This window comes from Anguilla anguilla, chromosome 11 (genome assembly GCF_013347855.1).
Source record: "Anguilla anguilla isolate fAngAng1 chromosome 11, fAngAng1.pri, whole genome shotgun sequence".
NCBI classification, from domain to species: domain Eukaryota; kingdom Metazoa; phylum Chordata; class Actinopteri; order Anguilliformes; family Anguillidae; genus Anguilla; species Anguilla anguilla.
The window spans coordinates 23,252,149-23,267,190 of NC_049211.1; the positions used below are offsets into that span (position 1 = coordinate 23,252,149).

General features: G+C 39.2%; 3 protein-coding genes across 3 annotated transcripts in view; 1 reads left to right on the forward strand and 2 right to left on the reverse strand.

Moving 5' to 3' along the window:
• Positions 1-509: 509 nt before the first annotated feature.
• Positions 510-7,426, reverse strand: LOC118207519 (probable G-protein coupled receptor). Its single transcript, XM_035381180.1, has 2 exons — positions 6,788-7,426; positions 510-3,552 (listed from the first exon to the last, which is right to left on the reverse strand). The coding sequence occupies exon 2, from the start codon at positions 3,422-3,424 to the stop codon at positions 2,132-2,134; it is 1,293 nt and encodes a 430-aa protein (XP_035237071.1). The 5' UTR covers positions 3,425-3,552; positions 6,788-7,426; the 3' UTR covers positions 510-2,131.
• Positions 7,427-8,611: 1,185 nt separating this feature from the next.
• Positions 8,612-15,042, forward strand: part of LOC118207859 (calcium/calmodulin-dependent protein kinase type 1-like) — a 70,812-nt gene continuing 64,381 nt past the window's right edge. Inside the window, exon 1 of the mRNA XM_035381992.1 lies at positions 8,612-8,890. The gene's annotated coding sequence lies outside the window, so the exon portion shown is untranslated. The remainder of the gene's footprint in view (positions 8,891-15,042) is intronic.
• Positions 10,213-14,201, reverse strand: LOC118207860. Its single transcript, XM_035381993.1, has 7 exons — positions 13,680-14,201; positions 12,907-13,088; positions 11,987-12,149; positions 11,521-11,681; positions 11,022-11,247; positions 10,658-10,776; positions 10,213-10,416 (listed from the first exon to the last, which is right to left on the reverse strand). The coding sequence occupies exons 1-6, from the start codon at positions 13,729-13,731 to the stop codon at positions 10,667-10,669; spliced, it is 894 nt and encodes a 297-aa protein (XP_035237884.1). The 5' UTR covers positions 13,732-14,201; the 3' UTR covers positions 10,213-10,416; positions 10,658-10,666.

Here is a 15,042-nt window from a genome sequence, read left to right on the forward strand (position 1 = left end):
TTTTAAAATAATGTAGAAGGCCACTGATAAACCATGAGGTGTTTTCAGAAGGCTTTATTACTGTTTGCTTTGAATGGTCTATCTCAGGCAATGCTATTCTGTATGTGATAATTCATCTTAGTATTCCTGTTACCAGACAGTTTATAGGAATAACAACCCATAAAATGACACAGAGTTATCACTTGGTTGGGGTTTTAGGTTTTAGCAATGGCTTCCATTGAGGATGTCCTCAATCAATGTCATTACCTTGTTCTGATCACTGTTGGGTTCCATTGCTAAATCCACAGATACCGCTGACAAGCATTTTGCCAGTATGTGCGAGGTCCATTTTCAAAATGGCAAGAAAAATTTGTGGTAGCATATACAATGGCTGTCTTTATATTAAAACTTATTTCATTCGTTCAAGGGAGAGATTTGTGACCGTGATACTTTCAACCATTTTAATTTATGATGATGTTCCATGAAGTGTGAAACAAAAATTGAAGGGACATTAACAATGGACAGGATTGTATAATTTGTGTTTTGTTTATTTTATATAATGCATTGCACTGTGCAGGATAAATATTTTATTTACAATCTATACATTTTACATTTACACACTCTTCTTAATTTGAAACAGCTATATGGTATTTTCTAGATATGTATTTTAAAATAGATGCATTTTATGAAGTTATATTATGCAGTTAACATGTGCATTGTGAGTAAAAGATAACATTTGATTTTAGAAGTGCAAACAGCTGTCTTAGTGCCATTATCAGTGAAATATATTTTTCTCTTATACAAATGTCTTATAAGAGCAAGAGAACATTTCATTTTACACACAACATGGTTTCCCTCTGGTATTAATAGGAAGGCACCAGTGCTGAATTCACAAGCACCTCCACAAGCATTAGAGAGCAAGACTAGTCAAGTCTAGTTCAGCCAGACACTGGATAGAGCCTGTGGGGAACATTGTCTGTCAGAAACTGAAACCATTTATTCATGAGTTTTTGTCCATAAATGATACTGGACCCACTTTTCACATAGGTTCAGGAAGATACTTCCGTTTTATTTAAAGTCAACATTTTATCAGTTTTATTCATATATTTTAATCAATAACAAAAAAGTCTGAATTCAAGGTATGATGAGCGCCATGCCTTAACAAGGTCTCTGGCTATCGATAGCCAACTAAGCTAGCTCTACCATTGCACGCAAAGGTCAGGTGATGATGGCGTGTAACATAAGTTATAATATAAGCTACTCTACAAGCCATATCAGGCTCTATTAACCTTATTCAATGGAGCCTTATTTCTGATAAGGTACAAAGGTAACATACATTTTTGGCTAATAAAGTAGCACCATTTCTGTAGTATTTTGTGACAGGATAGCAAATAGATAGATGACAATACATTTTCTACCAGTAGGACATTTCAACAAGGTAGGACAAATTGAGAGAACACCCGCAATCACGATCTAACTAGCAAAAATCTATTAAAACTCATACTCTGATTTCAATGAAAGGACAAAAAAGGAGTCATGGCGCTCTTTAGCAAAATTGGCATTGTGTAGTCGTGTTTTCACCCGGTCAGGTGTGGGCTATGCCAGGTGAATACCATGGCTCACCACTTCACTCCAACACTGCTTAGGCACATCCTCTTCCACTAACTATTTTCCTGGGCGAAAACCCTGTACAGTATAGCAAACATGGAGAGTGAAATAAAACACTTAATCTCTTTAGCGTATATAATGCCATACACAGTAACCCATACTGAAAATCTTACAATATTTGCAGCGCAATGCCCTGTACTCAATTACATGTTTTTTGTAAGCTGTTCAACATTTCAGCAATTGCAGGCATTCATTCAAATTTAACTTTGACCTGCCCATTAAGTACAAATAAAAAGAAAACAAATAACATTTTGAACCAAACCGCAGATCAACAACCCACCGAAAACATTCATTAGTGTCAGTTATACAAAATATTTAAGGCATGTTTAACAGGTGGGTCGAAGTTTTGAAAAAATGGTGTAATGATCTGAATGAATGTTCATGTTTAGCAAGTTCTAGAATGCTGCCTCTTCCAGCTGTAACCCTGCAGTCATTCCTGCAGGAGACAGAGCCAGCCTCAATAGAGCAGACATGACCTGGACTTTTAACAGAATTCCTCTGGGATCTGCCCTGGGATTCTGAAACCTGGGACCGTTTGTTCCAGCGTGTTCCGGGGGCTTGAGTTGAGGCAGCTGGATCGGGTCTCAACCGTGCAGCTGGACCTGTGCAGGAACTGGAGGAAGTTCTCCGGGGCCGAGCCCTCGTGGCTGGAGGCTGCCAGGTCCACAGGCCGAACCCCGCAGCACCGCCGTAGCTTGCACAGCTCCTCCCGGATCTGCCGATTCAAGAGCCCGTAGAAGAAGGGGTTGACAGTGAAGGAGGAGTAGGCCAGCCAGGTGACGGTGCCCTCCACATCCTCAGGGCTGCGCAGTGAGGAGTTCAGGGAGAAGTGGAGGTGGAAGGAGAAGTACGGCAGCCAGCAGAGCAGGAACTGGCCCACAATCACCACCAGAGTGACTGCCGCCTTGCCGCCCCCAAAGATCCTCTCCGGGTGCTGGTGCTGAGGCACGTTCCTGGTGGTGGTGATTATGGTGGTCTGGCTGTTGATGGAGTCTGAGCGATGCTTGGGTTTGGAGGTCCAGGCCGGGATCGGGCCCTGTTGGCGCGCGGCCATGCGGGCCACCCTGTAGACCCGGCAGTACACTGTGAAGATCACCAGGGCTGGGAGGCAGAAGCACAGCACTGTGAATATGATGGCAAAGATCTTCCTGTAGTTGCTGTGACTCCAGTGCAGGGAGCAGTGGGCTGCACTGATGGAGCTCTTGTTCCCATATGCTGGCCAACCAAACAAGGTTACCAGGGCTAGCGAAATGGACTTCACCCAAATGAAGACCATCACACCAACAGCAAGGTTGAGCGTCATTTTGACCTCGTACCTCATGGGATGCACAATGTAGTAGTACCTCTCAACGCTGATGGCAGTGATGGTGAAGATGGAGGAGCTGATCAGGAACACATTCAGGAAGATGTAAACCTGGCACTCCAGTACAGTGAATACCACTGTGCCGAAGTATGGCGAGCTGGTGACAATCCCCAGAGGCATCAGCAGCATGGCACAAAGCAGGTCCACCACACACAGGTGGCCCACAAACCCAAACTTCCTCAGATGCGGTGCTTTGACGATCACTACCATCACAGCGGTGTTGGCTAGGAGAGCCACAAAGCTCAGTGTCACCATGAAGATCATCCCCACTAGGTCCTTGAGACGTGACTGGGCATTGGGCAGAGTGCCCAGTTGCATGCTGGGTGCTGTAGGCATAGGCTCCCAGAGGCTAGATGTGTCATTCAGTGCTGTGTGGTTTGTGACAGGATTCCACGTTGGAACAAACTCTTCCATAATTCACTTTGAATGTTCAGGTGCTGGAAACTCCCGTTTATCCCGTTTTATCCCCCCATTATTTTTTCTGTGAAGTCCAAGGCATTTCTCTCTTAGGATGTCAGGCATCACAATCAATCAAAATATTCCTGTTGACAAGAAAAAAATGTTTTCTTTTTAAAATTCTTTTAAAAAAAACCTCTTAACAGTTCCTTTGTTCTTTAAATACCTTGCCAAACAATTCAGATTAATGCTTGTAACTTAGGACCCAAAAGCAATTAACCTCAATAATTCACTATTATAAACATACAACTTCTGGCTCAAAGGATTGTTTCTCTTGGTTCATGGCTAAACATTCAGTTTTAGTGATTGAAAAATGATAAAAAGGAAAACAAATATGACTGATGCTTTCAGAAGCCTGTTACAAAATGAAGACCCAAAAACCGCACAGTGACTGTTATTAGTACTCAACATTTTTCTTTCTCTTAGAAACATGTTTCCTCAAAGTTATCCATTATCCCATTTATACCACCTACTTCTCATGGTATATTCATATTTCTGTTGTTGCATCAGCCTTTCAAGCTTTATGATTGCTGGGAGGAAATAAGTCTAACTCTAGGCACCATTTAAACCATCTCGGACAATAGAAATGCGACAATTACATGCTTTTCTGGCCTTATATTCTCTAAGAGACAAGACAGGTGCTTCCGATAAAAAAGCCTTTTAATAAAATACCAGATTGGTCATAATTCTGGGGATATGCTGCTGAGCCCCTTTCTTCACTACCTCTTTGAAAGAAAGCATAATTTACCCTCTTGTTATGAAAGATACTGCACCTAAAGAAAATCTAATAATTCCACTTATTTGAAATACACATTCATGAATGATGGCATCATGAAACTTTTTTAAAGAGTGTAATAAGATATGCAAATTACAGTGGCTAGTCAACCAGCGGGTGGCACAGTGATGCAGTGGGTAGCACACTTATGTGGTAGAACACTTGTGGCAATTTCAGCTGCAAATAAGAAAGCCGTTAAACACAGATGGTTAAACTAGAGGCTCTGAATGTTAAGGAATGCTTGGAGGTAATCCACCAGATGTTTGTTATGGCAAAATTGTCATATACCCACGGAATCAAACAGGAAAAATGAAAGAGCATAGGTTGGGTGGGTTGAGTTCACAAAACCCAGGAGACTCAGTATAAGAGAAACAATCCCCATACATGTGCTCTGTAAAAACTTCTGTTCTTTTGTGAAGTTTGTTTTTTCTTTTCTTTCAAGGAAAAAATAAGCCTGTTTTGGGGATTTTTGATGTGATTGGTTAATGGTTGGTTGAAAGTAAAATAGTCTTTTGTCAGTATTAAAAGTGACTCAATCTATAGTGTTTAGTTGTACCTACTATTTAATATCCAGCTGGTTTTAAATGTAGGTGCATCCAATTTACCCTGGCAGGGAGTTCAATATACCATCAAACACACTGTTTCAAAGACACTTATGGAGAAAATATAACCTTGTTAAAGCAAACCAGGTGGAGTTATAAAGTAGATCAGGGTGATTGTTTTCAAATATGATTCTTGTCTAATATTAAACATTCTTATTATTCTGGCATGATTTTGTAGAACTGCAACAAAGATCAACCCAATATGGATGTAGATATCCTCAAATTAAAGCAGACATTCTGCACTTTAACCTCATCTGTATTGTTTTATTTCAAAGCCAATGTGCTAGAGCACAAAGCAATCCAACTAAAACTGTGTCACTGTCCCAATGCTTTTGTATTTCTAACTGTATATATGAACCCAGTACCCTTTTTACAGCGCTATTGAGACAAAGCAAGAATGCCCATTAATTTCCCTGAACTCAGTGATTACATGATTTCTGTAATTGCCTCAGTCTATGTGCTGTTAAATTCCACTGATATTTTGTTCCCATAACCTTCTCTGGTGAACAGCCTTTGACGTCTAATGTTTGCTAATGAGACTGAACACGGGGCATGATGCCACGAGCAGAAGTACCATGCTTTGTTACATAAGTGCAGCCTCATTTTCATTGCATGAGCCTTCCCGCGCTGCAACAGGCTGCCACTGCCATATTCAGATCTGAATTTCTGATGGAGAAATGAAACTGAACTTTGGAGACTACCTACTGCTGTGGCCCTCTCCCACACTGTAAATGCATGTGTGCTGTACATTACAAAAGCAGCCATCAGGAGAAGGTTGTTAGAAACTGTGATTTTTGTCATCAATTTGTAATCAGTTTCAGTGTCGTGCAGTGATCACTATAAACCATATTCAAGGCCCAGTATATAATTTAGGAATTTGAATTTTTTTAAATGTAAGAATCTAAGCATTATATTCTGAATGTCAACTTCCCAGGCCAATGAAGCTATTTGTTTATTAGCAACAAACAGGCAATAGTCTGGTAAGGGTCACCTCCTTTATAAACAGCTAGTGGTGGCCAAGCTAACATTAATTGAGCTCTAGCATTCAAACATGGATCAATTTTTCTGTTGAGATTATCACAGAGTACTAACGATTAGTACCCTCATATGCTGATATAATGCTTTATATGGGTCACAGCCCCTGCATAATAATCTCTGGATATACTGTATGATGTCATGTTATGTGAGATCTAATATCATTCCTATACCAATTTAATCCCAATCCTGCAAAAATATGTATCTGTCTTAATTCTCTTTTACATAATGACTTGCAACCTTTTAAGGAAAAAATGTAATATTGTTAATTAAGATGAATAGTCGTGATTCACATTAATTAAAATGTAGCATTGTACTTAAAATATCGAAGTGGATTATATTTTTCAAAATGTTTGTCGTACTGCTAATGTGGTTAGAAATTTATTCTGATGCTGGACTCACACAATTTTAACGAAGGGTAAATGAATGCAAAATAAAATACAATCGAATGATCTAAGAGTAAAAACTAGATAAAGTAAATCAAAAGCTGAAGTCACGTTTCCTATTGGTTCATAAAATAAGAATTGGTGAAGTGCAGATTTTGCAGTGCCGAACACATACAGAATATACATTCACATATATATTACAGTGAATATGCACCTTCACTGTTGGAATTCAATACTAAATAATTCCTTTATCTCTATTTTTTTGTAATCAGAAAACTGTTGTTTCTTTCATTGCAATGTCTCTAATTGAATTCCAAAAAACTGATACGTATAGAGTATATGTAAACTGAATATCAAGTAACAAATTCTTGTGTGACTTTGTACAATTGTCCAACTAATGTTTATAGATCAATGCCATTTTAATTCAAGGGATTTAGAGCAGAATTGCAGCCATTGTTCATTGTGTGTGTATACCTTCTGACTTGGGATAATATAAATGAATAAGCTGAAAGTTATACCTCACCTCAGATTTACTGTCTTTGGACATCATTCGTCAGTGGCAGAGATGTTGGATGTTACCAATTACAATTTCCCAGGTTTCTTTCAGTCTGATGTCCTCCTCAGGTCATGAAACTGTTAGAAAAGCACAAAGTTGTATTTTTATTGTGGACCTGTGCCTACAAGCCATTGTTGTTTATATCACTTTCACAGTGTTGAAGAGGTGTCATCATTCTATCTTCCTCCTGCACCAAAGATGCTTGCTGAACTGGGAAATTCTACAGATCCACACTGATCCCCAGTGACTCCTCAGGACTGCCTGTGGTTTCTGGAAGTGCTCCACTGAGAAGTTCTCCAGTCTTTGTACAGATGGAAGAGAACTCCTACATCCCAGGGGAAAGACACCTGTGTCAGCAGCAGTTCTAGCTCCACTCCTGTAGCAGCCACCTGTGTCTGCAGAGGTCTGAGCTTCTCTCCTCTGGCTGATGAGGCAATGCTGGCTCGTCACCATTGGAAACCCATCAGTTGAAGGAAGATGATTTGCAAAGATGCTTTCCTGGCCCCTACATTTTCAGGCATCATTCTCTCTCTCTCTCACTCTCTCTCTCTAGCTCTCTCACACTTTCTCTCTCTCTCAGTGCAGTGTATGGCAGTGACTGTCACACATTGTACGCATCTCTTTTTTTCTCTTCAAATGCACACATGCTCCTCTGTCCCTCTAAAGCTGGCCTCCCCTGGGTCCTAACAAACCCGGCTTTCACAAACTCATTACAAGCTGCTCCATTTCCATCAGGACAGATATAGACAGAGGGGACAATGTACAATGAAAGCACATGGACACAAGAGGGCAAACAGGAACGTCAATGTCACATTTTATTTCAATGCGCATAACACATATGATATAAAAGAAGAATTTTGTTCAAAATATTGGAGAAAAGATACTTCTATTAAAACATATCAGTGACCTACAGGCATTTTAATGTTATCTAAAGGGTTAATGTATTTACAATAATTATGACCCAGGTCTGATATAGCAACAGTATTAAGTATATTTACATACTGGGATGTGCGATGACTCGATTGACAATTTGGCAGAAGCTAGACAAGTAGCCTACTGCAGTCAATGTGCCAAGAGAGAATATTATCTTGCAAGAGACAGTGATGGACTTACAAACTCGCAGTGGCTTTCTGTATCAAAGGCTTTTTTTTAACATGACCTGTTAATTTTTTTTCAAGAATAGCTTTGGTTTTCTGTAATTATTTAAACAATGGAACCAACACAGGATTTTACAATGACATCTGTTCGTGAAGAGAACACACAATACAATAGTACTTTTAAGTACAATAGTACTACAACCTAACAATAGTATTTCCTATAACCCTTATTAGCACGTTGATGTTATGTTAGTTTACATACATGGACAAAATGTAAAATCGAAAGAAACTTCGGATTTTCAGATTGTCTAAAGGGTGATATTTGAAGTGGCACGAGAAACATCGAACGGGTTTCCTTTCTCAAGCTCGTGTACATTTGGTTGGATAAAAAATAGTGACGTTTTTTTCCAATTGTACTCCTACTATATTCTGATATCACGGCCTTTGATCACAGGGGCGGTCCGATTATTTCTAATAGGTTAATGGCTGCATTCATGTCATACGGATGAAGGAAAAACCATCGGAAGTCCGATTGCTCCGAATTGGAAGCAAGGTGGTAAAAGATAACTTGGAAATTTTCACGCATTGAACGCTTATTTGGGAACTCACGATGGAGGTTGAGTGTAAAGTAAATATAAAAATGCATACAAAAGTAAAATATAAAATTACATTATGATTTTGTTAACTTGAATGATTGACAAGATCATAATAGTGGAAGCTAGTTTTCTTGCAGCATCGACGCACTTGGACGACGCACCGTGTTTTTTACTGGTCAGAAAGTTCCCGTATTTCCTACTCGGAATTATAACTCAACTCGCAGGTGGACTTCAACGGGATTTCCCAGTCGGAAGGCGGTCATTTCGATAATCCAGCATGAGTTACCAACATTTACAGCTTTTCATAAATTCATAAAAGTTGTGTTCAATCTTGTGGACTGAACTGCAGTTCCAGAGTCTTCGGCAATTTCTGTGAGGTGAGTCGCTGAAGCTGCCATGTTGGTAACATGAACCTAGTTTTTTCAAACGGCTGCAATAAGTAGCTATTTTATGTTATGTTGTAGGCTACCTTTATTCTCTACACCCATAATGGAAGGTCAGATAAATACTACACATTCTCTAAACCCAGTAGGGCCTCTGCGATCTCTTTAAAATGGAATGAATGGGAAATGGTTTGGGATCTGGCAATTCTATGTATCAATCCTACCATCCGTCCGTTATCTATACCCGCTTATGCGTGGCCAGGTTTGCGGGAGGTGCTGGAGCTTATCCAAGCATGCGTTGGGCGAGAGGCAGGAATACACTCTGTAGGCCTACAGTTTGCCAGTCCATCGCAGCAATTCTATGCAAACACCCGACATACGATAATCCGTTATGCAATCAAGTGGATGCTGTTGTATTATCTTTAACTAAGTTACATGGTTTTGTCTCGTGCATATTGAACGAGAAATACAATTCAGAAAAAAACGTTTCATGTTGTTGCAAGCTACAGGTAACTAGAGGGTGGTGCAAGCAGTCACCAAAAGCTTATTTACCAGGAAAAACCCTGCAAAGAGTGGCGTAGTAGGCTAGTGGCTTATCGTGGTGCAACACATATTTTAATTTGAAACCTTGATGCTAGCCTGTTGGGCAGTTCACTCCTTTACATATTCAAAAGATCATCAGACCCTAAGCACCAGCCGGGCCTCACCGTTCTGCAGCCTCCGGGTGCCTGGCCTCTTTCCCTGCTGCGTGCCTGCTCTTCCAGGTCACCTGTCTCCAGTCTTTTTTGTGCCGTGGTGGTGGAATGAGCTTCCCACTGTGGTCAGGGCAGCAGAAACCCATCCTCCATTGCAGACTGAAATCCCAGTTCTTTAGACTGCATCATGACTCCCCTGACCCTCTTTTGGATAATGTTATTGGTATGGTTGTATAAAGACAGCTTAGTTGTATAGTGATATTTACCTGTAGCCTATTTACAATACTAATTATCAGCATTTTTGGTAAACGTTCTGTGCAGGCTTTGGGATAATTGTGTACTTGAGTATTGTATACCTGAGACTAACCCTGATGTTCTCCACTTATGTAAGTTGTGCTGGATATTTTTAACCTAGAGGGAAATTGCAAGCAGTGGTCATTACATGCCATTCAAAGCCATTGTTACCATCTCTTCACCAGATGACCAAAGCACATAGCCCTATCGGAACTGTCGTCCATTCCTGATCAAAGGCAGTACACAAAGTCTCCAAGTCGACTGAAACCGCTAGAAAAGGGATACAGTATTGCTTTTCAGTAAAAATGTGGCTTCTCAAAACTGATATGAATTCTCATCAGTCTCTTTATTCTAATTATCAAAGCAATTGCAACATGATAAGCTTTGAGGCATATTTGTTTACAATTACACAACACATTGAGATAGCATTAAGAGTAATAGTAACTTAGCGTGTGCGTACATATATGTCTGCATTTACACAAACTTTGCTGGAATAAAAGGTGGGTTCTGCTTCTTTAAATTTAGGAAAACCTGTATAAAAAGAAAGAGATATTTCAAAGTAAAATTTGCCCAGATATAAGAAGTATAAAACAAATCCATGCCTACAGGTCTTTTTAATGTTTACAAATTATCAGACATAAAATTACAGTAACAATATTGCAGAACAGACATCTTTTTATCACAAATATATCACAATATATTCTCGCATATTTTGGATGTTTTGATTTTTAAACTTTAAAATAGAAGGTAATTTTCAAATGAAACACTTTACCTGTGTGTTTTAAAAATGACTCAGTCTCTTCTTTAGCATTTTGTCTTCATTGTTTAGTTTGGTTCTGATTGCAGCTCGGATTAAGCTGGTGTCTACGCCAAATTTAATCTTCACATGCTCTGTAAAAATGAATATTATTTACTAAACAACCAATACAACTCTTAAATGTTTGTTGATTTTCATATTACTGAGGTTGGATATTAAACAAAAAGTTTTATATCTCAAAACCCAGTATTTAAAGGGGATTTTATACATTGCAAGGGGTAAAATTTTGGCCCAAAATATAGCCTAGCTAAATTCCATTCTAAGGGATGCCTAAACAAAGCATGGTTTTAGATGTAAGAAAAATCTGAGATGAGGTTACCAATGATATTTGCCAGTGCCTCTGGGGGTAGTGGTGGCTTTTGGAAGTCCTCTTTTGAATTGGATGACTTTCTTCCCTGCAGTGAATGAGTGGCCAAAATTTCTCGATTGAACACGAGCATCAGCAATGCAGAAGTGTACTTTTTGAAGTCTGTCATTTCTGAAATTCGGTTATAGAGACTGCTCTGAACTTTCAGCCCTCCGGGAAGTTCTGTGAATTTATCATCCTGTACAACAAACCAAGAAAACAGAAAATATTAATAAACAGTAACCGGATAATGGTGACTTTTGCATTGGACAGGAGGACATACAACACTAGTTTAACCTGGATATTTTCATTTTAGTAGGCGGTCGTGACATAATTATGCACCATGTGAAAATGCATAGCTGTGTTTTTTTGTAATGGTTGTGCCAACTTGTAGACTTTGCATGTCAATGCTATGGTTTACAATACATTGTAGATGAGTACTGTATAGTAGCGGTGTAATTAATGAAATAACCTCAGTGGAGTGCTCAGGTATCCCACTTAGCTCCTCATCTATAACACACACAGAGTCCCCCTCTTCAGTCAGAATGTCCTCCGTCTCCTGTCGAGTGTGGTCCAGGACAGACCTCAGCTCAAAGATTGAGTCTCTCATTTGGGCCATCAGGTTGTTCATCTCTGTCAAAAACAGCACAATAATGGATACTGTGGAATGCATATACCTGTAATATAAACAGACATTAATTGGTAAGCAGTGCAGTTAGAGCTGTACTGAAAACTTAATGATAGTGGCTCAATCCCTGATGCATGTTATAGTAGCGTTGAGCGAGGTGTAAAAAAAAGTACAGTGCCTCAACTGACCTCCATACAATTATAGCTGCATTAACAGGTTATCACTGTAGGATAATTAAACCTACCTTAGTCATGCATTTTGGATAATGGCAGCCCTATATGTTCAAAAAAATTGTCAAATGGGAAAATACCTTTACACTCTTTTAGTTCCTTCTCAGCCATCATTCTACAATGTCTTTCATATTTCAGTTCAGCTTGTAACTTCTCAATTTTCATCAAGAGGGTTAACGTGTCTGTTCTCATTTCATGACAGTAGGCCAACTCCTCTTCATCCTCATAGCTAATAAGCTCATTCTGTTAAATAAATGCATATATAATACATAATTACAATTACATCATGTTCTTTTTTCCACCAAAATAACAAAGAGCATCAAATGAACATTGCTTGTTCAAAAGCTTGATGACAGGCTGAGAACAGCACCAACAATAATGGTGCAATATAACCAATTCTTTTTTTTTTTTTTTTTTTTTACTTTTTCTGGCTATATTCATTCACTCAAGGAAAAATGGTTTCTAATTTTTTATTTCTTCCTGGGTCTACGCGTATTATTACACAAGGTTATCTGTAAATGCACAACGTTATAACCAACGTTGTGTACGTGAAACGTTAAAACTAATCAAGAACGAGTTTTGTACATTGCATGTTGCAGTATGAACAAAAATCGCAGTATATGGGCTATAGCTAAAAATGGTGCCCATATAAAACAATGATTATGGGCGAATGTATAACTTTTCATATTTAACTAATTATGTTCTCAGTAGTAGCCTACTTGTGAGAATGTTCTCCCTTCTTGTGGCTTCAGTTTGGAAAATCAGTTTTCATTCAAAAACTCGGCTACTCAAGATCACGACATTCAGTAATTTACTTCAGGAATGAGTGTATGACGATTCTCACCAAACCAAGGACCAAACGCTATAGCATATTACACGCTGCTGTGTCATGCGCTCCTACAAGCAGTGAAAGTCGGACTAAACGTAGGCGCTGCTTTGATATGTAATTATGCAGACACAATCACCAGATGTAACGGGCACGTCACTTTAACATTCTCACCTCGGGAGACAGGCGGCACTGCTCCTGCGCTATGATCTTGTCATTCTGTGGCATCGAAGGTTTCAGTGCATCTTTGTTTGACCAATACGTGTTCTCTGTAGTTTCAGGATCTTCCTTGATCTTTTTCCCATTTAATGTGGTGGATAGATTTGCCCTTCTCTTTGGTGACATTTTGTCAGTCACTGCGTATAAATATACGACGTTCAAAATAATTTTGCCTGCATAGGCTACTTATCAATACAATTGTGAATTCAACGCACATATTATTAGACCTATAATACAACCTTATTACAGTGGTTGTTTGGAAACACCGTCTACAGATACACCGTCATGGCATGTTTTTTCATTTGCAGCTAATATGGATTTTTACCTTGACACAGTAAGTCTGGCCAAAACTGCATTCAAAAACCCCATAGTAGCCTAAGTTTTAGCAATGTTTGTAGAAAGCGCTAAGCATTTACAAGCTTTTGCTAATGTCTGTTTGCATGCTGTGTCGAAAACATGCACGATCTTAAAATTCAGCCTGTCGTAGAGAGGCAACATATAGCGATGACTTCATATTGCTAGTGCACTGCATGGTACTGCATTGCTACTGTATTCTGCAGTACACAGTGCCAGTTTGATCTCACATTTTACGCAACTGAATAGATTACATCATCACTCTGTCAGTAAGCGAAACTTACGACTTATCATTACAACGTCAAACTGCCACCGTTGTTAAGTACTTATTACCGTAAATAATATTTTAACTATAAAGGTATATCTGAACCCACCTGTGCAAATGGTTGAACCGAGGAAAAGAAGCGCTGCGTTTGTGCAGTTCATGCGAATTCCGGGCAGCGGGTAGGTGGTGCTGCAGCTGCATCATTTCGCACATCGTATTTTCCAACTTGCAGCACTTTAATAAATACTAAAGTACTTCTGTTGTTATTTTTATTAGTGGCAGGTTTTGCTGTTTTGTGCCATCGAAACAACTGCTTTACAATCATAACGTTCAATAATTTCTTAAGTGTTCTGTCGGTATTGGTGGGGGACTAGTTTCCATTGACACGTCTTCAGGAATGCATAGGAGCAGCTTCCGATGATCAAGTTAGATTGATTTATAGGAGGGTGATGGATAATGGAAATTCTCATCATTACTTAATATATTCGCATCCTAGCATACCTCTACGCTAAACATACTGTTTTTGACATGCTTGTTATTTAAACTACGTGAGGTCTCAGTCCGTAATTACTAGGCTATAGCTCCCATGGTCTCTTCTGAATATGTTCTGGCATTTGGAGCCAGGAACTTCAGGCATTAAAATGTTTTTAAGTGTGAGAATGAGCGTTTCTTCAACAGTGTCCAACAGAGGTCGCTCAGCCACAATCTTATACTGGTTTATTTATTTATTTATTTTTACCGATGTGTCAATACTTATGGCTAACACGCATTTTTTTTTCACTTCATTCGGAATCATTCACAGGAATTTTAGGATAAACACGTACTTCAGTCTGGGGAAGCACTTGGGGGCGACAGCATAGCTCTCCATACCCTTTCCCATTCCTCTTCCTCCCAGGCACCACACCATGTAGGCCTATATCTACTGGTTATTCTTGAAAATCATTAATGTGAATTCCAACACACTAAGGACAAAGTAGTTTTACATGTTTAAAAAAGTTTATGATTTTTAATAACAAAAAATGTAATTGTAGTTCACAGGAGAGTTGGCCTGAGACATTTCTCCAGTCTTTTTGTGCCTCGGTGGACTTTGCTTATTTTCTGCTGCAGATAATATGAAGGGAAATGTACTGCCACATGATCTTGGTCTACTATTTAAAATATATTAAACAAAACATATTAATTTGTTAGCGGTGGACTGGTGTGTGTGTGCGTGTGTTTGCCTGTGGTTTTTCTGTCCAGTAATTGCCCTGGGTCAGTTAGCTGGGTACACCACTGCCAGTTCCCTTGTGGATGAAACCTCAGTTAAAGGTTTCAAATAAGCACACGGTCTTCAGCTACCATTCATAATCTTACCAATAAATATAGTTAATGTAATATTACATAAACGGATGTGCGAAGTCATTTGAAGCAAGTGTGGCTTGAAATCCAGAAACAAATCCGTTAAAAAAATGTACACATGAAGAATTTCACAA

Excerpts from the sequence above, each read along its gene's own strand:
- LOC118207519 (XM_035381180.1), bottom strand. The coding sequence starts at position 3,424 with ATGGAAGAGTTTGTTCCAACGTGGAATCCTGTCACAAACCACACAGCA.
- LOC118207860 (XM_035381993.1), bottom strand. The coding sequence starts at position 13,731 with ATGAACTGCACAAACGCAGCGCTTCTTTTCCTCGGTTCAACCATTTGC. Across the intron at positions 13,089-13,679 it reads CGGTTCAACCATTTGCACAG|TGACTGACAAAATGTCACCA; the intron begins GTGGGTTCAGAT and ends ATTTATACGCAG. Across the intron at positions 12,150-12,906 it reads AGTGCCGCCTGTCTCCCGAG|AATGAGCTTATTAGCTATGA; the intron begins GTGAGAATGTTA and ends TTTATTTAACAG.